Source organism: Papaver somniferum, chromosome 8 (genome assembly GCF_003573695.1).
Source record: "Papaver somniferum cultivar HN1 chromosome 8, ASM357369v1, whole genome shotgun sequence".
In the NCBI taxonomy this organism is placed as follows: Eukaryota; Viridiplantae; Streptophyta; class Magnoliopsida; order Ranunculales; family Papaveraceae; genus Papaver; species Papaver somniferum.
This window is the reverse complement of record NC_039365.1, coordinates 132,315,514-132,337,345: the sequence shown is the minus strand read 5'-3', so window position 1 is coordinate 132,337,345 and position 21,832 is coordinate 132,315,514. Positions and strand designations below refer to the sequence as shown.

Here is a 21,832-nt window from a genome sequence, read left to right as displayed (position 1 = left end):
GGGAATGTTGTTATTTGTTATTGTTGTTATTGCTTGGGAATGTTGAAAATGATTTGTGAATCCACCATTTGTATGCTCATCTCTGTTTGTTTATCATTCGCAGGAGTTCCCGTGGAAGGAGGAGAGGTAGCTTGGGAGCCAGCAACTGCACTAGTTTTGTTTCAATTAATATGTAATTAAAATATGTTTGGGGTTTTTCTTAGCTCGATACTGCGAACCTGTATTATTTTTCAATTTCTCTTAGCAGAATGAATCTTTTCACACTGATGAATTGTAGTTAATGAATGGTTAGGACTCTTAGGAGGATTATTCGAGTTAAAGCACTGACACATTATTGTTTATAAATCATTCGGTTAACCAAAAACCGTCTGGTTTTTAACAAAACCGAATAGAAACCGAAACCAAATAAACCGAATAGGCTATACGGTTTCATTGGTTTTAATTATTGAAAAACCGAGTACATTGGTTTCGATTTAGGTTTTGCCAAAAACCGATAAAAACCGAACCATGTGCAGCCCTATGCATAATCACCATGTGGAGGTTGTTGTAGGGCATTGGCCGGTACAGATCCTGAATGCATTTGATCCATCATATGTCCGTATGGCATTGGCGGGACTGTCTGATTCATCGAACCTTGCATACCCTAAATGAGAAAATGCATCGAAAAGTTATTCTAGATCATAGTGAAAAAAAAGATCACCATGGTCAAAATATCTTATCACAAAGAAAGATGGGTTTCAATGTCTGATAAGCGATAGACAGACTAAAAATCAGCAGTCTTTTAACATGATTTTACTTTTCATGTTAAATAACAAATTCACTGAGCATCAGCCCTAGATGAACTACATTTGGGTATTGCAAGAGCTTGTATAATGATTTATACATTAAGACTTATAAGAAGATCAAAACTTCTGCATAACCTGAGAGAGACAGATAAATACCATTTCACCGGGCATTGGTGGCAATTGTTGCGAGTTAGACACAGAGAGCATGAGCAAGAAACCTGCCATTTGGGGAGGGCGAGACAAATGAGAATGTGATATCAGCGGCATATTTGAGGGTGGGACTTGTAAAGAAGGTATTTGCTGTTGGTATGGTTGATGATGTTGTTGTTGTGGGGGCAGCATATGAGGAAAAAACTGATGATAAGATTGACCAGGGGCAAGAAGGGATGGATGCGAACCCAGAGGAAGCTGAGGTGGCCTCACAAGCATAGAAACTGGAAAAGATTGCCGTTGTTGCTCGCCTCCGATCCGCTGTCTGAATGGCATGGATAGTCGCATTGCAACTCCAATACCAGGAATGGCTCCTTCATTTCGAGGCAGACCAGTAGCGAAAGGTCCAGTCGATGGGCCATCAGGTACTGAGAAATTACTGGGCACACGACCCACCAGAGCAGGATTGTACACATCAAATCCTGAAAATGCTCGCAATAAATCAACCAACGGTCACAGAGAAATGGAGGTAATACAGACAAGCAAGGATTTTCATAGATTAATTACAAGATATACACTCAAAACGGTCAAATACTTCAAAAAAAAAAAAACGGTCAAGGAAAGATAAAACAGGAAGGACATAAAAAAGAAGAAGGAAAATCCGAGGAAGCGAAGCAGAAGAATTATATGGTATGGAGAAGAGCATACGAATGGGCCTCTTGTCTCAACGTAAAGGGACAAGATGGACATTTTATTAAAACAATCTTAAAAATGACCATAAGGAAGGTGTAAAACCAAACCTTGCTCATATCCTGTATTGAATCTATCCCAAGGAGGATCTCCTAGTCTATTTCTACACCAAAACCTTGTTGTATGATCATTGCTACTGCTGCATCATTAAAAGAAAAAGAAGAGTGAGCCAAATCCTGATGCACGAAATACTGTACATAGTCGAAATGCTTTGTATAGTCGAAACTAACTAAAGGTTGGTCAAGATAGTTATTAATAAAACTGGCAGGCAACTATAGACCAAATGCTTTGTATCTTTTATGAATAAAGAAATGTAGGCGCACTTCAGTCTGACCATTTAAGGTAAGAAACCAAGACTAAAGCTCATCCAGTAATAATTACAAAAACCATGAAAAGTTACCTGCAAAGATTATAGCCACTAGGATGACATGCAAGGCCCCGTACACTATTTTCATGTGCCCCAGTTATTTCGACCTGAGCAGTATCATGCCTGTTCATCGATATAAAAATCACACACTTATTATGTAATGTTTTAATCGAGTAAATTAAAAACTGTAGCATAAAGATATTGCTCCTCTCCACTGTATCGTTATCAATATTTCAAGGGATATTTTGATTTTGGGTCCCATAAAATGGTATACCTTTGCATTTGGAGCCTAACTTTGTCCAGCTTTGAGTTTGGGTCCCGATCAAAGGTTGACTATTCTTGACCATCCAACAATCAGTTAAATATGGGTTATTTTAACGAAAATATTACTTTTTATTTATTTACTAACTCTACCAAGTTATCCAAGACAGTGAAATGACTAACGAAAACGTTTTATTTTTGTTAAAATATCTCATATTTAACTGATTGTTGGATGGTCAAGAATAGTCAATCTTTGACCGGAACCCAAACTCAAAGCTGGACAAAGTTAGGCTCCAAATGTAAAGGTATACCATTTTATGGGACCCAAAATCAAAATGTCCCATATTTCAAACAACTGGAGTACTTTTCATCATTTGACTAAGACTTCCAAATAAAAAACTCGAGAATTACTAGCATGGGTAAGTAGAAACAGTAAAAGATATAATGGAAGTAATCAGTAATAGTTGATGATGGAAAAGATGGTTACGCAACGAGCCAATGGAAGATGGACGCATCAAAACTGCCGCTGACAAAGTAATCTTCGTGGAAAGGATCCCATGCAAGAGCTAGCAAAACAGAAAGAGCATAAGTGGAGAACGTTCCATCTTTGGACCAAATGAAAAGCAAAAATCTCATGTGGTTCAATGTGCCAATGACAATAAAATCCAGAAAACATACTGAATATAGATTCCTTATCAAACAAAACACAATTGATCTTTACTTCCCAAATTATTGGCTATTTAAGCACAAAACTGAAAGTAAGCATTTCATCTGAAATTCGCTTCTGTGGAGAAGAGGTGTTAAAGGTTAAAAGCTGAACAATGTTTGCCTGGTGAAAGGTGCGACTAGGCTTAGCTACATACCAATTGGAGAGGCATTTCCCATAACCAGACAACTGAATTCAACACCCGCATTTTATTTATAATAAATGAAATCTCATTGTCTCAGGTTATGGGGTTTTAGGTGAACCTTCTTATGCAGAAAATAATTTAGCCTCAAGTCTAACTTCTATATGAAAACAGCTTAGTTCCAAATCGCTATAATAGTTTTTCATGTGATTATGGCTAGGCATGAATTTAATAATTCATAAGATAACATCAGAGGAACCAATAAATATCTCCATTAAGCATCAACAAGCAACCTAACGAGAGTTCTAAGCGACCAAAAATTATTTCCACTCACTTACCTCATTGAATACATGTTTCGTACAGATAAATATAACATGTTGGGTACGAATGAACAGAGTTCCTGGTACGAATGATATGTGACACTCTGCACCATATAGATTTTAAGTTGTATAACCAAACCAATTTTAGTTCCACATCCATATGTCCAGATGGACATACAAGAAGTGAGAGATCTTAAGAAAGTAAGGAAATAAAGGAAAAGTGAAGAGGTATTACTAACCAGTTACATCGTTCCAATGTCCACGAAAGGATCGAAGCTCTTTCACAGCTCTAACATCATAAAGCTGAACATCGACAAGGAAAGCGTGTCAAGTGTCAACCAATAAATTAGCAACAAAAAAAAAATGTTTTACGCCCAGGGTAAAAATTGATAATGGCATGGTGCATTAATTGACACTATAGTCATCAACTGCACCTTGATGAGTTGATCCTCCGAAGCTGTTAGTAGCCAGTTACCATTCTGATTCCATTTAACACAAGTAACCTATTATAGGGGCGGCATGGTTATTAGAGGGCGGCAGTGTGATAGTAATGTCCCTCTAGTTAGTTAAGGGATGTCCTATAAAAGGTGTAAATTAACTAGATTACCCTATCCATTTTTTAGCCTAAATCAAAGCTAAATTTAAAAATTGTTTTCTTTCTTCTTCTCTTCTCTTCTCTTCTTCTTTCTTCTTCTCTTTCTTCTCCATTAAAATTTCATCATCTTCGATTAATCGACGATTCGAAAATTAATCAAGTGTAGTGTAATGACTTATACGAGGTATGTTTTGAAAACCCAGTTACAATTTGATTTATTTTGTTCGATTTAAGTTTAATTTCTATCAAAAATTAGGATTTTAGATGAAAATTTAAATTGAAATTTCTGGGTTTATGTGAGTTATGGTTGCTTTTAACTCAATTACAAACCATAACTGGATATTTTGATGTTGTTACGGTTGGTAATAGTTCAATTACCAACCGTATGTTCTTATATCTGAGAATTTTCTTCAGTTACGGTTGGTACCCATTTTAGTTTACGAACCGTAACTCAGTTACGGTTGGTATCGAGCATTTAGTTACCAACCATAACTCAGTTACGGTTGGTATTGAGCATTTGGTTACCAACCGTAACTGAGTTACAGTTGGTATCGAGCATTTAGTTACCAACCGTAACTGGTTTTACGATTGGTTTTTCTTCAAATTTAGCCAGTTACGGTTGGTAGTTCATCTTTTACGAACCGTAACTTCGATTTACGATTGGTTATGAGCAAAATTCCAACCGTAATTAGCTCTGAAAATGTAAAAAATATGAATTTTTTACGTATTTTAGATAACTTTGAGCAACAAAAAGCTAGTTGGGACTAATTTAGAAGTATACGCGATCATTTTCAGGTTCTGGTTCTTCATTTTGTTGGTTAATTTCTTCAATTGATTGAGATTGACCTTCTCTTCTAAACTTTTTTTTTTAACTCTGAAAATCTGATTTTGGTTTTGATTTTGAGTTAATATAAGTGAAATTAATCATTAACACTAAACTTGATTATCATCATTAAACTAGGTTATCAATTATGAGGATTAACTGTCATTTCCAGTATTTTTTTTATAAGGAACACCTTGAATGATCATGTAATGACCCTTTTTGTCCTATTAGAATGCCGCCCCTCTAATAAACCATGCCAAACACTGTCTTTTTATGACCAAGTTTGCAAAAGAAGATTAGGTTAATGTGCATGGAAAACCAAACAGCCTATGGAAATGAGAACAGTTAAGCTTCAAATGAGTAAACAATCAAAATATACTTGCAACGATTGAAGCTCTTTCCCAGACTCAGCATCCCAGAGTTTTACAAGATTGTCTTTGCCACCTAATGCAAAGGTAATCAATCCAGTTTGAGATTGATAGCTAATGACTTGAATACAAAAATGTACATAAAAATTCCCATAAGAACGTTGACACCTGAATCTAAAGAACATATTTAAGTATAAATGTAGGCAAAAATGAACTGACCTGAAGCTAGTAATGACTTTGTTGGGTGGCAATCGACACTCTTAACATTCCGACCATGGCCTGCCATAGTTCAAAACAGCCATATCTCTTAGCAATTTTCATGCATGCTTAAAGCTCATATGATACTCTCAGATATGCAGAAGAAAGCAGTACTATGTCACAGATCGCCAAAAAAAAAAACAAAAAAGATACAAGTGTGAAATAGTTCTTCAAAATCCGTAAACATTAATGATGCCATTTACTTAGGGAGAAATGCTTAAACTGACACAGCTAATGAAAATATGATAATTAGAAACCATACTTTGTCATGATAATCTATATCAGGGTGTGCAGAGAAGATCGTCTCATTGTGGTAGATAGTGTGGTAAACATTATCTCGTATGGGTGAAGATGCTACTTTGGATCTTATAGGGAGCTTGTGAGAGTTCTTATGTTCGATCACGTTGTGGTGAGTCGATGGATTGATTTAGTCAATCAGTTGTGTAATTCTCAGTGGTGATTCTATAATGAATAAAGATGTCGTAGCCGTTTGGTGGATGTAGACAATATTACACACATTATGTATATTGTTGAACCACGCTAAATCCGTGAGTACTTTACTTCTTGTTGCTTTGTTTATGGCTTGCATCTATGTGGTTCTCTTTCTCTTCTTCTTATCCTAGATCATAGTAAGGTTCATGGAGCAATCCGAGAGATCAAGTGTTTCTTGTTAGCTAATATGTTTCCGCAAGATTAGCACGTAGATGGCTCTGAACCCCAACAATTGGTATCAGAGCATTAGGTTAGATACCAATTGCCCCGACAATTGGTATCAGAGCTATAGGTTGGGTAGAAGATTTGAAGAGAAAGTTTTGGATTTTCTGGTTGGAAGAAATTTTGAAGACGAAAGATTTGGTTTCATCAAGTATGTGAGGATTTGATGTTGCAGCTTCCGAAGATGCAGAGTTTGATGTTATCAAGTATGTGTAGGATTTGATTTCATCAGTTTTGGATACAAAGTAAAGTAAGCGTACCTCTAAAGGAATGAGATTATATCAGGTGATCTACATTCGATATGGTCAAGATGTATGGTCTTGATGTTTATGGTGCTCTACGTTGGAGATTTGACATTGATACTTATTGGAGCATAAATCATATACATGGCTTCAAGTAAGTTTATTTATTCTCTATACTTCGTACCATATTCTTGTAATCTGTTTGAAAGACCTAAGTAGATTGGTTTTCAATTAATCAGTGTTTGCTTGGCAAGACACAAGAAGGAAAGAATATCATAGTTGGGATACAAATTTTTGGTTTGTATGTTTGTGGAATTAAAGATGGAATATTAGCATATCAAAGTCTCATTATTGTTCCATATCAAGGGAAACAATAATTTGGTTATCAATCGTCATCAATTGGATTCTGTTGCTGCTTGTATTTAACCTGAAGTTGAAGAATGTGAAGATGGATTCATACTCGTTCTTCCTTAGTTGTTTGTTACAATAAGGATATGGGAAAATCTCGTTGTAGGTTTCGTTTTGGAAATATTGTCCGTTGGACAGGGTTTGATATATTCCAGAAGTGAAGAGTTTGATTCTCAGTCTTAGTATTTGAAGCATGTGGCTACAAATAAGTTGCAGGACATGGATCATTGGATGAGATGTGATATTGTTTGTGGTGGAGCTATGGATTCTTATTATTGTATAAGAAGCAGTTTGTCGACACAGTTTGTTAGGGTTCGTTTATCTGTGTTGAAGTTTGACATTATGTCGGGTTGAACAATATTTTCTGGAGTTTCTCTCGTACTGTTTCCGATGGAGAAGCTAGATAGTTTGTGATATTTTGATTCTTGTCGATGACGTTCAATCGAAGAGTTGTTTTTGTTATACACCATTTGAAGTCGATCGGAGCTAGTTGAAGTGCAAGATCGTTGTGAGAAACAGGTTGGTCTATTTGTATTGCGGATACGTTATTATTTTGGTAAAGACCCATTGTGAGGAATTAAAAAGGTATCGCTTGGACACTTCAAGAGTTTAAAGAATAAAGATACAATACTACAATGTGTATGGTGGTGTGGCTACGGGAGCTAGCGCATACTACTTGGAGAAAACACGGTGCATGAATTCGAGTGGGCTACAATTTTGGCGTGTTTTTCCTTCAACCTTTTATTATGCATTGGCTATTTGATTTCCCGATGATTAGTGTGAGACTTTCTGTTGGAGAGAGCAACATTATAGCAATGATAATATTTGGGGGTTTGCTCATCTGCTATAGTTATTGAAATTGATTTCAATAGTGAGAGCCTGTAGAGATGAAGGTAGAAATTTTCTATTGAGAATTTTTTTTCAGCAACAATATAGTTTCCGTCAAGTTATAAAAACAACAGCGTCATGAATTTCTTGGAGCTTGAGGAAGTTACCGAAGGTTTCAGATTATGGCTGGGTGTGATTGGGCCTTTGTGTGAGGATGAATTATCAGATTTCGAACGTTGGTGTACGTTTTTGGATCAAGATTGGTAAAGGGATATGCATAAGACAGAATGTGTGACTTTATGCATTGTTACGAGGGTAGCAGTGAATTCTTCGACGATGGTCACAGTTTTATCCGAGTCCGATTGTATTGTGGTTTGACTGTCATGAAGTCGAAACTACATGCTTGCTTAAGAAATTTATAAAAGACTATCTTGACAATTATGCCTGTAAAAGGACATTGTTGTCAAAGCCCATTGAAGTTGCTGAGGTGATGTATAAAATGATGGTGTGTCAGTTGTTGAAGTCTCTGTGAAGCTGGACACGTGTTTGGTATGTATGCAATGGTTGGAGATATTTTGATCTTTTCTAAAGGAATAAAACTGAATTGGGGAAATATGATCGTAGAATCATGATCCAATCGGAATAGGCTCGTAAAGCAAGATTCATAGATATGAGCTCGAGATTGGCACGCAGTGGAAATGATTCATGGATTGGTTGTATTTGGTGCCAGTTAGAGTCATGCTCAATATGCTTTGGTACATACAAGATAGTTAGTTTCTTGGAAGCTAACATGGAGGCTGGTTTATTATAAACTAACCTGAAGTATCTCGTTAACTCGCTTTCGTGGGCATGCTCGTGGAAAGGAGCAAGTGCGTGGTCAGTTGTTTGAAGAAGCAATTGACGTGGATGGAGTTTAGAGACAAAATTGAACATTTTGGTTATGCTAAGGTAATGCTTAGGCAGACGCATGGAGGCTACTATGGTAGTTTTATTTGATAATCGATTAGTTATGGATGTCAACCCTAACGGATGTGGTGCGCAACTTGGAGTTAGTGACTTAGAAGAGCGGAACATTAACTTAGGTGGAGCAAGGCAGGCCAAGACGGAGCTGTGTTCGTAGTATGGAACAAGTTCGAAGGTGGCGAAGGCTCAAAGGCGCATAATAACTGTAACTAAGTTCGATTGGTAGCATATGGACAACGATCGTGTATGGTCTGATTGAGTTGGCATGCAATAAACTATAATGGTGCCAATAAATGTGGAGTTGTGAACATAAAGGAGTAAGGTGTTTCTCAAGATGTTGCATAACGGATGATCATATGATGATAGTTGTTGAGATGGTCAGATTTTTTCCCGTGGTGGAGATTTTTACAATCACCGGTAGGTTGGATTGTTAAGTCTGAGTTGGTGACGTTCAAGTTTGGTTTGCTCTCTTCTGGTGGAGGTTCTACGAAACAAATTTGGATCAACTACATTTCGGTTTGATTCCTATTGAGGATATGTAGGCAACCAGTGATGGTGCAATCGATATTCAGAAGATGGAGGGATAACAGTACCTTAAATCGCAGACTAATTCCTTATGAGCAGATTTATTTATCTTGAAATTATTCAAGCTACTTCCCCAACACCTAACCCGATGGTAAGTAACAAATATAAATATGTTAAAAGTCCATAAAACTGTATCCTCGTATAAGAAATCATGCATTTTGGAATAACAAAACAATCATATGTAATAGGTCGAAAATCACACTTTATTGTGCCTAGATCATCCCCTGTAACCATCCAATTCCCGTTGTGACTCCATACCATAGACCTAATTGCTTGATCGTGAGCCTATTTGAACGGACATCCAACAACAACAAAACATTGAGTATGTAGATTAGATCAGAACAAATATTTTCAAAAAGAAACAAACAAGTGAAGTGAACAGTACAAACCTGAAGAGTCATCTCGAAGTTAAATGATTGTCCATTCCAAATAGTTATTTCACCTCTTTGCGAACCAGTTAAAAGATATCTCCCTGAAGGAGTCCACTTTAGTAGACGAAAAATTGATTTTCTTAGAAAAGATGATACCTGTCAACTAATAACATTTACTGTATCATATAAATGAACTCATGTTTTACTGATCAGTCTCCCGCTCGGTACTGATAACATGGTGCATTTCCTTCTCCTATTGTCAGATGTGTGCTTTAGAATAGCAAAACTAAGAGCTCCATACATTGATGAAATTAAGTATCACAAAAGAAACTTACCAACAAACGATTTATTGAACACCTATTTTTATCAGTGGATGCATGAACAAAGTTTGCAGCAAAACTTGTCGATGGATTATCTGCATTGACAATTCTCGGCAGCATCTGCACTGTGAACACCATTTTTCTAGCGTCACAATCAATCGATCAAAATGATATAGAAATATGAAAAATAAGAGGTAATTAGGATATAACAAACAAGATATAAACATATGAAGACATAAACACAAGTGATTTACGTGGTTCGGCTATGCCTACATCCACGGGGTAATGATAGTAACGATTTTATTAAGTTTGGTCTTGATTACAGAAGTTATGAATCCCCATTAGAGAGGGAATTCAGTGAAATTTTTCAGTAACGAAGGTATACGAAGGTAAAACGAAGGTTGGAGACCAACCCATATATTATTCCTCTCTTCAGACGTAGTGGATTTCTTCCTCCTCCTTAGCTAACTGAAAATCTGTCCCCTTTTTCTTCCTTATCTTCTCCCTTTTTATAGGAAAAAGAGGTACTTCTTTATTACAAAAATGACATTAGCTTAGTTTCTAAGCACTCTTGGAGTTTTTATAGTATATTGCGTTGCTTTGTTATTATCTTGCTCCAGCTTCTAATCACCATCCACGTGTCAAAGCATTTTATAGTGTATGCAATTTTCCCCTTTTCTTGAGGGTTGTTGATGAAACAATATTTGAGAAAAAACACTTCCACCTGGTTCGTCATTGCAGTGGTTGTTTCCTCCATCTTCTCTTGGTCGAGAGGCTTTTTCGCTCCTCGTGGAAGAACTTGGTGAAGAATATATCACAACCTTGGTTTTACCTATGTCAGTATCAAAGTAGATGAAGGTTCTTCAACCTATTCTTCACCGACTTGGATGATCTTCATCACCCAAGTCGATGGTACTTCATAGCGCCAATCGGGCAGCAAAAACAACTTGTTCATCATAGCATCAGCAGCTTCGGTACGTCTCCCACTAAGTAACATCTCTTCGGCAATTGGTATGCATTAATGTAAAATGAGTCTATCGTTGATCCATGTGTCGGACTTTGGATTAGCTACTCTTTGCGTCATCTTCGTGCCTTGGAAAAATAAGAAAGAGATGCCCAACATGACATGCCTTTTCTTGAGGGTTGTTGGTGGACGATCCTTGAGAAAAATAACTTATGCCTTGCGCTTTCATGCTTTTATCAGTGCTTCTTTCTTCTGACTTCTATGCTCCTTGCGGTGGAATTTCGGTGAAGAATATGTTGCGTTGCAGTATATATACTTGCCCCTATTCTTCATCGAAATTCTGAAACGTCTCCGCAAACCAAGAGTTTAAATGTGTTTTACCTTTTCTTTCTGACGCGTGATTTCTGGTACTTGGCTTGCCCCTCGTACACTTCGAGTTAAATGTACTTCACAACACTACTTTAACAACAACAACATTCAGCATCAGTGTTGTGTACAACAACAACGACAGGTTCATATTTTGGGTGTGTCACTGCGACAACAACGTCATATCAGCAATGAAAATTGCGAAGCTGTTCTCGTCTTTGGTATTGATTGGGCGAAGATTAGGACCGAAGTCTCTTCAACCTTCAATCTTCTTTTTTCTCGTTGTTTCGTGATTGGACCAAGGAGCATGCTCTCGTCATTGTTGTGGAGTGCAGATGGGAATTTGTACTCTCTGTGGAGCCTTGAGTTGAGCGTGCCTCCATTGCTAAAAACTTTAAATATTTTAAGTGATAAGCATTATTAAATCAACATAAAGTGTTTTGAGCAATAACAAACTCATTTAATGCTTGTATGGTTGCTCTTGCCCCTGCATTGTGCAGATTTATGAATTCCTTGCGGTGATCACGATGAGTGTTTGAGACCATAGTGTCACGAAGGGATTACCTTGTGTTACGTTTGGGACCTGTTACCCCGTTGGCCAATCCCAGGCCAGGGAATTACCGAACGGTGGGGGTCTAAAGCATGATAGGTATCTCTTTCTGTTGGATGCCTTTCCCCTGGTCATACACTCATAGACACATACGGGGGAGTCCGGAGAGATTGCATATAAATTATTTCCCCATTATGATGATATATGACCGGTGGTGCTTGCCCCGGTTCTCAATTATATACGTCGGTATCCAAAAAGAGTGGTGGTGCTTGCCCCGGCTCTTTAGGATATGCGATATGCGAAATGAGGTTACGAGGTGTATGCATATGTATTATTTATGAAAATATTTTCATGTGTATTTATAATATATATATATATATATATATATATATATATATATATATATATATATATATATGCCATTTTCTATAGTTAGAAATATTTTATAAATGTATGCATATGCATTTTAAAATGTATGTGAGTATTGTCGAAACGTAAGGGATAAAAATATTTTGCAAACTCTTTTAGTTGTGTGTGTTGTATGTATGCCCCCTTTTGGTTTCGGAAGCTGGTTGACGAAGCTTGTGAAAGTAAAAGTGATTGACCATATTTTTTACCGACTTGGGTGATCTTCATACCCCAAGTCGAAGGGCCTTTGTTCTCAACTTGCTAATGTGTTGTTGTTAGTTATTGAAGACTAATTATTATTTCCTAAAGTTAGTCGTGGTTATTTAGGGAAGGAGTTTCCTAAGAAGGATAGGATTCTTGGTGTCCAAGTTTGTAACCTATATAAATAGGTAACTAGGCTTTGTAGAATAATTGTGTAGAAAACGATTAAGAGATCGGTGAGAGATTTCTTGTATAGCTTTTAGGGCTAAAGCTAGGGTTTCGTTGTAAGAGCATATTAGTGAGGAACAAGAGACAAGGTTATCGTCTCGGGTAATTGTTGCGGTGTAACCAAGGGTTTGCTGGGATTCACACGACCTTGTAATCGTTTTTCTTCATAGTGGATTTGAGTTGGTGCCGCTCAAAGTGGACGTAGACAATATATACAAGTTGTATGTATTGGTCGAACCACTATAAATCTTGTGTCTTGTGAGTTGATTTATCTTTCTCGTATTATTATAGTTGCTTGTGCTTGGCTTACTTATTATTCATCATAATATCTCAAGATCCATTATTTCGCGGTTGTCAGTGATTCCATAAGCAAATTCTGACAACTGGTATCAGAGCTCGGGTTAGAGCTTTAGGGTTTATCGTAGTACGATTGGAGTGGGAGTTATGGATGATAATAACGAAAGTACGGTAGCTAGGGTTAAAGTTTTTAATGGGAAGAACTTTGTGTTTTGGAAGTCTCAGATGGAAGACTACCTATATGAGAAAGACCTTGTTGATCCATTGGGTGGAGTTGCGAAAAAGGGAGCACGCAAAGATGATGAATGGAAAACTCTTGATCGCATGTGTGTAGCCGTGATCCGTAGATGTATAACGGAGGAAGTCTACAATAACGTACAAGAGGAAATTAGTACGAAGAATCTTATGGATAAACTTGAAAAGTTGTATCAAAAGTTATCAGCCTCGGGGAAGATTATGTTGTGCGAACAATTATTTAATCTGAAGATGCAAGAAGGCGAAGCGATTTCAGCACAACTTGAGAAGTTTAAATCAATTATTTCTCAACTTTCAAAAGTTAGTATTACTTTTGATGATGAAGTTCAAGCTTTAAGGTTGTTGTCGTCATTACCAAAGAGTTGGGAAACCGCAAGAACAACCATTAGTAATTCCGCAGGTAGCGAGAAGTTGAAGCTTGATGATGTGCAACAAAGGTTAATTGCTAAAGAGGAGAGAAAAATAGAACAAGGTTATGTTTCTAGTTCTTCAAGTTCGGTCTTAAGTTTGCAACAAGAAGATAGAGGCAGAAGTTCAAATAGGAACGACAACAACAAATCCATATGGAAGTCTAGAGGAAAGTCTAGGGGGAGATCTCAATCCCGGACTAGAGGTGTTGTTGAGTGTTGGGCGTGTAAGAAAGTAGGACACTACAAACGCGATTGACCGGAAAACAAAGGTGCTAATAATGGTGGAAACAAAGGTATCAAGAAGAGGTCAACGTAGTTGCAGCTGCGGAACCGGTGAAAGTCCTTGTTGATAACAAGAAGGTTTTCGACTACTCTCTGATGACAAGCAAGATGAGTCTTGGATTATAGACTCGGGATCTTCTTTCCATCCAACGGGTGATAAGTGTATCATGATATCTTATAAAGAAGGATACTATAGCCAAGTATTCTTAGGTGACGGTAATGCATACGACATCATTGGTTTGGGTGATGTGATCTTGAAAGTCAACGGTTCGACATGGAAATTGAAGGATGTACGACACGTTCCAAATTTGAAGAAGAACTTGGTGTATGTGCGCCAAGTTTGTGATGATGACTGTGAAGTTGTGCTTGCGAAACACAATTGGAAAGTGAAGAAAGGAGCTATGGTATTAGATCGTGGAGTTAGAGTCGGTACTCTATACCGGACTTCAGATGGAACTACTTTAGCAGTGGCTAGTAGTGGTGAAGACACTAACTTATGGCATAGAAGATTAGGGCACATGAGTGAGAAGAACATGAAGATTTTATGTTCGGGAGGATATCTACCTAAGGTGAAGTCTGTTGATATGAGTTTTTGTGAAGACTGTGTTCTTGGAAAGAAAAAACAGGTTAGTTTCAGCAGAGGCGGCAGATCCTTAAGAAGTGAGAAACTTGATTTGGTTCATACTGATGTATGGGACCAATTGATGTTGCATCTCACAACGGGTTCCAATATTATGTCACCTTTATTGATGATCACTCAAGGAAGGTGTGGCTGAATAAGTTCGAGGTGTATGAAGTGTTTAAGAAGTGGAAAGCTTTGGTTGAAACGGAAACGGGTCTGAAGTTGAAGTGTTTAAGGTCAGACAACGGTGGTGAGTATGACAAAACAGAATTCTTACAAATATGTGCTACAAATGGAATTTGTTTGGAGAGAACAGTTCCAAGGACGCCACAGGAGAATGGAGTAGCAGAACGTATGAATTGGACGTTGAATGCACGTGCTAGGTGCATGAGGTTGCATTCTGGTTTGCCCGAGACCTTCTGGGCACATGAAACAGAGACGGATGCTTATCTAATCAATAGGACACCTAGTAGTCCATTAGATATGAAGATACCAAAGGAGGTTTGGACCGACAAAAAGGTAAATCTTTCATATTTGAAAGTTTTTGGTTGTGTTGGTTATGTTCATCTTAGTCCCGGTGAGAGGTCTAAGATAGGTGCTCAAGCAAAGAAGTATATATTTCTTGGTTACGGAAATGACGCTTTTAGGTATAAACTTTGGGACTACGAGGGTCACAAAGTTATTAGAAGTAGAGACGTCACTTTTAATGAGAATGAGTTGTACAAGGACATGAATAAAGCACAAGTTGAAGATGTCGGATGAAGAAAAGTCGATAAGGAGTTGCATATCAATATTGATGATGGTTATGGAAAAAGTGTGGTATAAGAAGGGCACGGTGTCGCTGATGGCAGAGAAGTACAAGGTGAAGAGAATTCTGCTGCAGTGGGAGTTACTGATATAGTTCCACAAGAAGTACGAAGATCATCAAGAACTCCAAAACCAAACCCAAGGTATGCTCTGAATTATCTATTACTTACGGATGGAGGTAAACCTGAAGATATTAAAGAAGCACTAGCGGCTGATGATTCATGAAAGTGGCAACTTGCTATGGAAGATGGGATGAATTCACTTGAGGAGAATGACACTTGGGTGTTAGTAAAATTACCAAGAGGTAAGAAGGCGTTGCATAACAAGTGGGTTTACCGAATGAAATCTGAGGAAAATGGAGAAATTCGCTACAAGGCGAGGTTGGTTGTGAAAAGTTATCAGCAAAAGCCTGGTGTTGATTACAACGAGATATTTTCTCCAGTTGTGAAGATGACTACTATACTAGTGGTATTAAGTCTAGTGGCTTCTAAAGATCTCTACCTTGAACAGTTGGATGTAAAGACATCTTTTCTTCATGGTGACCTAGATGAAGAAATTTACATGAAGCGGCCAGAAGGATTCATAGTAAAAGGCAAGGAAGAGATGGTGTGCAAGCTAAAGAAGAGTTTGTATGGTTTAAAGCAAGCCCCGAGACAGTGGTACAAGAAGTTTGATAACTTCATGCATAGAGGTGGTTACTCACGGTGTAATGCAGATCATTGTTGTTACTTCAAAAGGTGCGGTTCTGACTACATCATATTATTACTTTATGTGGATGATATGTTGGTTTCCGGAACATCTCTACAAGAAGTTGAGAATTTGAATAAAGAATTAGCAAGTGAGTTTGCTATGAAAGATCTTGGTGAAGAAAAGCAGATTCTTGGTATGAGGATCATAAGAGATAGATCTAAGGGTGTACTTATGCTTAGTCAGGCTGAATATATTGAACGAGTGCTGAAAAGGTTCAATATGGAGAATGTTAAACCAGTTAGTTCTCCACTTGGAAGTCAAATCCGTCTTTCAAGTATGCAGTATGCGAAGACAAATGAAGAAAAGGAGTACATGGCTAACGTACCATATTCTCCGGCTATTGAGAGTCTAATGTATGCTATGATGTGCACGAGACCGGATATTGCACATGCAGTGGGAGTAGTGAGTAGATATGCAAGCAACCCAGGAAAATAACATTGGGAAGCTGTGAAGTGGATTCTCAGGTATTTGAGAGGAAACAAAAACGTACCATTGTGTTATGGAAAAGGTGGTTCTATCTTGAGGGATTATGTGGATGCAGTCTTCGCAGGTGATGTAAATAAAAGGCGAAGTACGACCGGTTATGTTTATACTATGGGGTCAGTTGCAGTGAGTTGGAACTCACGGTTACAGAAGTTGGTAACATTGTCTACTACGGAAGCTGAGTACGTAGCAGTAACAGAAGCGAGCAAGGATATGATTTGGTTACGAGGTTTGTTAGATAAGTTGGGAAAGGAACAACGAGATAGTGTTCTGTTTAGCGATAGTCAAAGAGCTATGCATTTAGCCAAGAACTCAGCGCTAGGACGAAGCATATAGATATTCGTTATCATTTCATTCGGGATCTCTTAGAAGAAGGAGAATTGAAGCTCGAGAAGATTCTTGGTGTGAAGAATCCAGCGGATATGTTTACCAAGGGAGTTACATCAGACAATCTAAAGCTCTGCAAGGCTTTAGTTGGTCTCTCAGAATGAGGATCTGGGAGGGGAGCCGCACTTACGTGAAGATGCTTTAGCACCGTCAATCCAAAGTTGAAGAAAAATAAGAATTGAAGACAATCAATGAGTCTTCAAAGTGGGAGATTGTTAGTTATTGAAGACTAATTATTATTTCCTAAAGTTAGCCGTGGTTATTTAGGGAAGGGGTTTCCTAAACCGGCTAGGATTCTTGATGTCCAAGTTTGTAACCTATATAAATAGGCAACTAGGCTTTGTAGAATAATTGTGTAGAAAACGATTAAGAGATCGGTGAGAGATTTTTTGTATAACTTTTAAGGATAAAGCTAGGGTTTCTTTGTGAGAGCATATTGGTGAGGAACAAGAGACAAGGTTATCGTCTCGGGTAATTGTTGTGGTGTAACCAAGTGTTTGCTGGGATTCACACGACCTTGTAATAGTTTTTCTTCATAGTGGATTTGAGTTGGTGCGGCTCAAAGTGGACGTAGACAATATATACAAGTTGTATGTATTGGTCGAACCACTATAAATCTTGTGTCTTGTGAGTTGATTTATCTTTCTCGTATTATTATAGTTGCTTGTGCTTGGTTTACTTATTATTCATCATAATATCTCAAGATCCGTTATTCCGCGGTTGTCAGTGATTCCATAAACAAATCCTGACAGTTGCTCATTGATCAGCTTTATGTATAGCTGGTGGAGCTGGTCTACTACATTGAGGTTTGACCTACACGCCGATTTTGAACTTCTTTCATCATCTTTATGAGACTCGGAGATGTGCCGCTTCGTACGCCCATTTTAGTGTCTCCATGAGGCTCCTTCATCGAGCAAGTGCTGCACCTGACTTCAAAGCCTTTGGTTATCAACGTCCAGCTACTATGCTTCTTTATGGTAGAACTTTGAGATGCTGTGGAGGGTGGCTTCGTTGGTTATCTCTTGAGTACCAGAGTTGTGGGGTTTATGAATCCCACCCTTATGATCGGACTTTGCACCGTCATCGGTCTTTGTATCTTCCTTATGGAACCTTGGTTCACCTCCATAGGGTCTGAGTCATCGTCCGGGTTTGGTTCTTCGTTGAAAGATTCCTCTTCATCGTGATACTTGTACCTCATGTAGTTTTAACATCGAGTATCCGCATCATGGTACTAGGAGACTGGAGCTATCATAGTTGTCGTCGGGTTTAAGCTACGAGCCGGGTAAACCGAGCTTCAGGTTTCTTACGTCCGTCTTGACACCCTCGTTGCGGGATTTGACATCTTCACGATCGCAATCTTTGCAAGATTTGACATCTTCATCATCGTCATGGGACTTGCATTATCGTCACTTTGGGTACCCTATCCTTCGTTGTGACGTTTGTACTGTTAATATACATTTGAGCTGCTGCGGTGGGGGGACTATCTTCGAGTTGATTTTGTCATCATCCGAGTGGAGGGTCTATCCAAACAGCACCAACGTCTGAGCTTATGCATGTCTTAGGAGTTGTTGAGCTTGAGCACCGTGCATCTCTGGACGTCATCTTTGCCATGCATCTCTGAATTTGAGCTGCTGCTGGTCCTTTTTGGTGCTGATCATTGGAGCGCCGTCACTTGAGCATTCCACCAAATGAAGTAGTCTTTGAAGTAGTTTCTGATAGAGAACACCATTCTACAGCAATGACTATGAGCTTTGGGTATCGTACGGGACAACTGGTTGATATCCTGCTCCTTCGATCTCCTTGCTTGAACTTGGGTTTGGATTATGTAGCAGCATTATCGTGTTGTATTCTAGACCATCATTGGAGTTGCATCATCGTACTGGAGGCTCGTGGTTATCCTTGGCTGGGAGGATGAAAGCTTTATCTTCGGAATGGAAGGTCATAGCCGTCGTTGCCGTTATCAGATTTGATCTATGTCAGACCGACTGTGCTTCGGGTAATTTTGGTTATCGGAATTCGCATCGGCATATGGCTTTACGTCTTTGGACTTTGGCACACGTTTTCGTACAGAACACATCGTCACGAAACTTTGGCTCATCGTAGCAAAAGATTGTATATCATCGTCGGCCGACTTTATACCTTCGTTTGTTATGAAGCAGTGACATAGATCTTCGTAAGAGATGTTTCAGCAGCCTTGTCGTGTTATACTCTTCGTTTCTTGGATGCAAAGAGTCCATGTTGGGATTTCACTATTAAGGTACCTTGAATTGAGTTGTTGATTGTTTCATAGCATCGGCCCTGCTATGAATCCTACTTGGGAGATCATTCATTAAGTTGAGCTGCGATTTTTCTTCACGTCATTTACTGGAGTTGCATCATCGGAAAAAGAATCGGATCTGCATCATCAGGCTGGGAAGCGGAGCTGTTTCTTCATCGTTGTATTTTGCTTTGTTGTCACAAGACTTCACCTCTTCGCTATTGAACTTTGGTTCATCTTTACCAGACTTCACACTATCATGATATTTGTACATCGCGTAGAAGGTAGGTCAACCCATCGTCGTCGACGTCAGACCTGGCATCTTCATGCCATCGTCGATATCAGACTTGGGTTAAACCTCGGCTTTTATCTGTATTCCAACAATAGCTGTTAATTGAGCTTGAGCTAAACTTTTTTGGTTGCCTCCACTGGCATTTTAGCTTGGTCATCCGACTGGGATCCGGACTGCAACACTGGATTTGGGGAGTTATCATCGAATTGGGCTGATCTTCGTCAGAGGTATTATTGGGATGGGGCTTGCCTCTTAGTCGTCGGGCTTTACCAACCCTGGAATGAATCGGTGCTATCATTGCTTGGAGGATCATTAATACCGGCGTTGGATTTGGTTCATTGTCAATGCTGATCGTCTTAGCTTGACTTTGGCTCCTTAAGAGTACCTGAACTGTCTTCTGCATCGCAGGAACCGTGAATTGTTTCACGGACTTTGGTTAATTGCTGTTTGTGTTGCTCCAGCCGGGTCGTATTCGCATCGATGGTGCTGAAAGTTAAATTTTGCCCCTTGATTGTGGATTAGTTCTTCGGTTCCTTGTTGCGATGGGAGTATTCTTCCTTGCTAGCTTGTCTCCTGAATATAGCATTTCCACATCAACGATGAGATACTCGATAGCATGTCTCAGCAGCAGGGATGCTCCACGTCGCAGATATATAGCCTTTGTCATTGCCGTTGCATGTTTCATAGCCTTTGAAGAGCCTCGGTTGCTACTGACTGAGCTACTCCTCATCAGCTAGCAGGCGCATATCTACTTCTTTGATCCCTACTGGGGTTCTCCCTATTGTTGGTATGGCTTGTAGAGTTGTTATCTCAATGTCCTCCAAACAGCACCGTCGTTCGAGATACCGCCTGTCTTAAGATTTGCTGACGTAAGTTCCTTACATCTTCTTCGTCCAGCTTTGATTCGTCGTCTGGTTTACGTTGTTCAAAAGACTTTGCATCGTCATTTGGTTTTGATGTCATCGCCATTGGGCACAGATCATCCAGTTGCTTGTGCGCCAACTCTATCTTCGGAGTCGAGCTTAGGCTCATCGTCTTCTTCGTCGTCAAGAATAGATCATCGTCTTTGTACTTTGGATCGTCGTGGAAATCTTTAGCTCTTCGTCCTCATTAGGATTGAACCATCGTCCTTGGGCTTTGCTTCGGGATTCTTTGATCATCGGTTCTAGACTTTGGTTCGTTCGGTGGTTATGAAATGGCGGCTTTACAGCATTATTGGACTCGAGTCGTGAAGCTGCAGATTTTTGGTTGCACCATATGGTTCGGCATGGTCGTGAATGCTTCAGCAGTTAGAGATTGCATCGTTGTTGGAATTGCATCTTGGCGATCGGGTTTTGTACTATCATTTTTGGCGGCTTTGCATCTTCGTATCAGAGTTAGGGATCGAAATTGCACTTTGGCTTATCGTCGCTGGCCTTTGGGTCATCGTCTTTTGAATTCGTCTCAAGACTTTGCAGCATCGGTATCGAACTTTGGTTCACCTGCTTCAGAATTTGAATCATTATAGCAAGGCTTTGGCTTATCATCGTTTTATGGGTTGACATCATCGTCACAGGTCCTCGTGCATCTTTTGCAGTGATGTAGGTCCAATCTCCAATTTGAACTGCTGCTCTCTCCACGAATTGAGTTGTTTAAGCTGGTCTGGATTTGCTGGGTCTTTCGTTTGAACTGTGGGAGCGATGACTGAAGCTACACCGAAGAATTTTTATTATCGTTGCATCGCCGTAGATGCCATGCCATTGGTCGCAGACCTGCGAAAAGATGAATAGAAAAACTTGCAGTAATCTCTTGAATTGAGCTGCGAATTCTCAACGCTTCGTCCTATTCCGTCATTTTTTAGCTTTGGCAGTTGGACGAATTATTGTCTGAGGCGATGATTTTGTTCTTTCAGCTTCGTATTTCCACCAGTGCAACATCGGGCTGGCCAGGACGCTTATCATCGAAACCGAGCAACATTATCGTACTTAGATTCTAACGGCAACAGCATCCGGTTGAGAATCAGAATTGTATCATCATTGTTGGCTTTGGGTTGTCCTTTGGCTCATTGACTTTAGTTCCTCGTCATCATCGGGGTTGGACCATCGTTGCTGAGGTTGAAGAGCCTTCGTGATACTTTGGTCATTTACACCATCGTCGCAGGCATTGCCTCACCGGAGCTGCATCACTGTACATCGGGTAGCTCATTGTTCTTTTTGGTTTGGTCCGTTATTAGTACTACTCCATCGTCGCAAGGCTTATCTTCATAAGCACAAGGACGGGATCTATCATCGGAGCCTTACATCGAAGCATCATCTTCTTAGCTCATTCGTTGGGATGC

General features: G+C 39.2%; 1 protein-coding gene across 1 annotated transcript in view; it reads right to left on the bottom strand.

The window, feature by feature from the left end:
- Positions 1–517: 517 nt before the first annotated feature.
- LOC113306054 overlaps positions 518–21,832 on the bottom strand; it is a 79,557-nt gene continuing 58,242 nt past the window's right edge. Inside the window, exons 7-20 of the mRNA XM_026555038.1 lie at positions 9,972–10,076; positions 9,655–9,750; positions 9,468–9,550; positions 9,274–9,345; positions 5,487–5,554; positions 5,280–5,343; positions 5,164–5,179; positions 3,916–3,984; positions 3,721–3,784; positions 2,801–2,879; positions 2,086–2,175; positions 1,736–1,824; positions 942–1,417; positions 518–643 (exon numbers count right to left, since the gene is read on the bottom strand). Of these exons, the coding sequence (XP_026410823.1) occupies positions 518–643; positions 942–1,417; positions 1,736–1,824; positions 2,086–2,175; positions 2,801–2,879; positions 3,721–3,784; positions 3,916–3,984; positions 5,164–5,179; positions 5,280–5,343; positions 5,487–5,554; positions 9,274–9,345; positions 9,468–9,550; positions 9,655–9,750; positions 9,972–10,076 (1,497 nt within the window). The remainder of the gene's footprint in view (positions 644–941; positions 1,418–1,735; positions 1,825–2,085; positions 2,176–2,800; positions 2,880–3,720; positions 3,785–3,915; positions 3,985–5,163; positions 5,180–5,279; positions 5,344–5,486; positions 5,555–9,273; positions 9,346–9,467; positions 9,551–9,654; positions 9,751–9,971; positions 10,077–21,832) is intronic.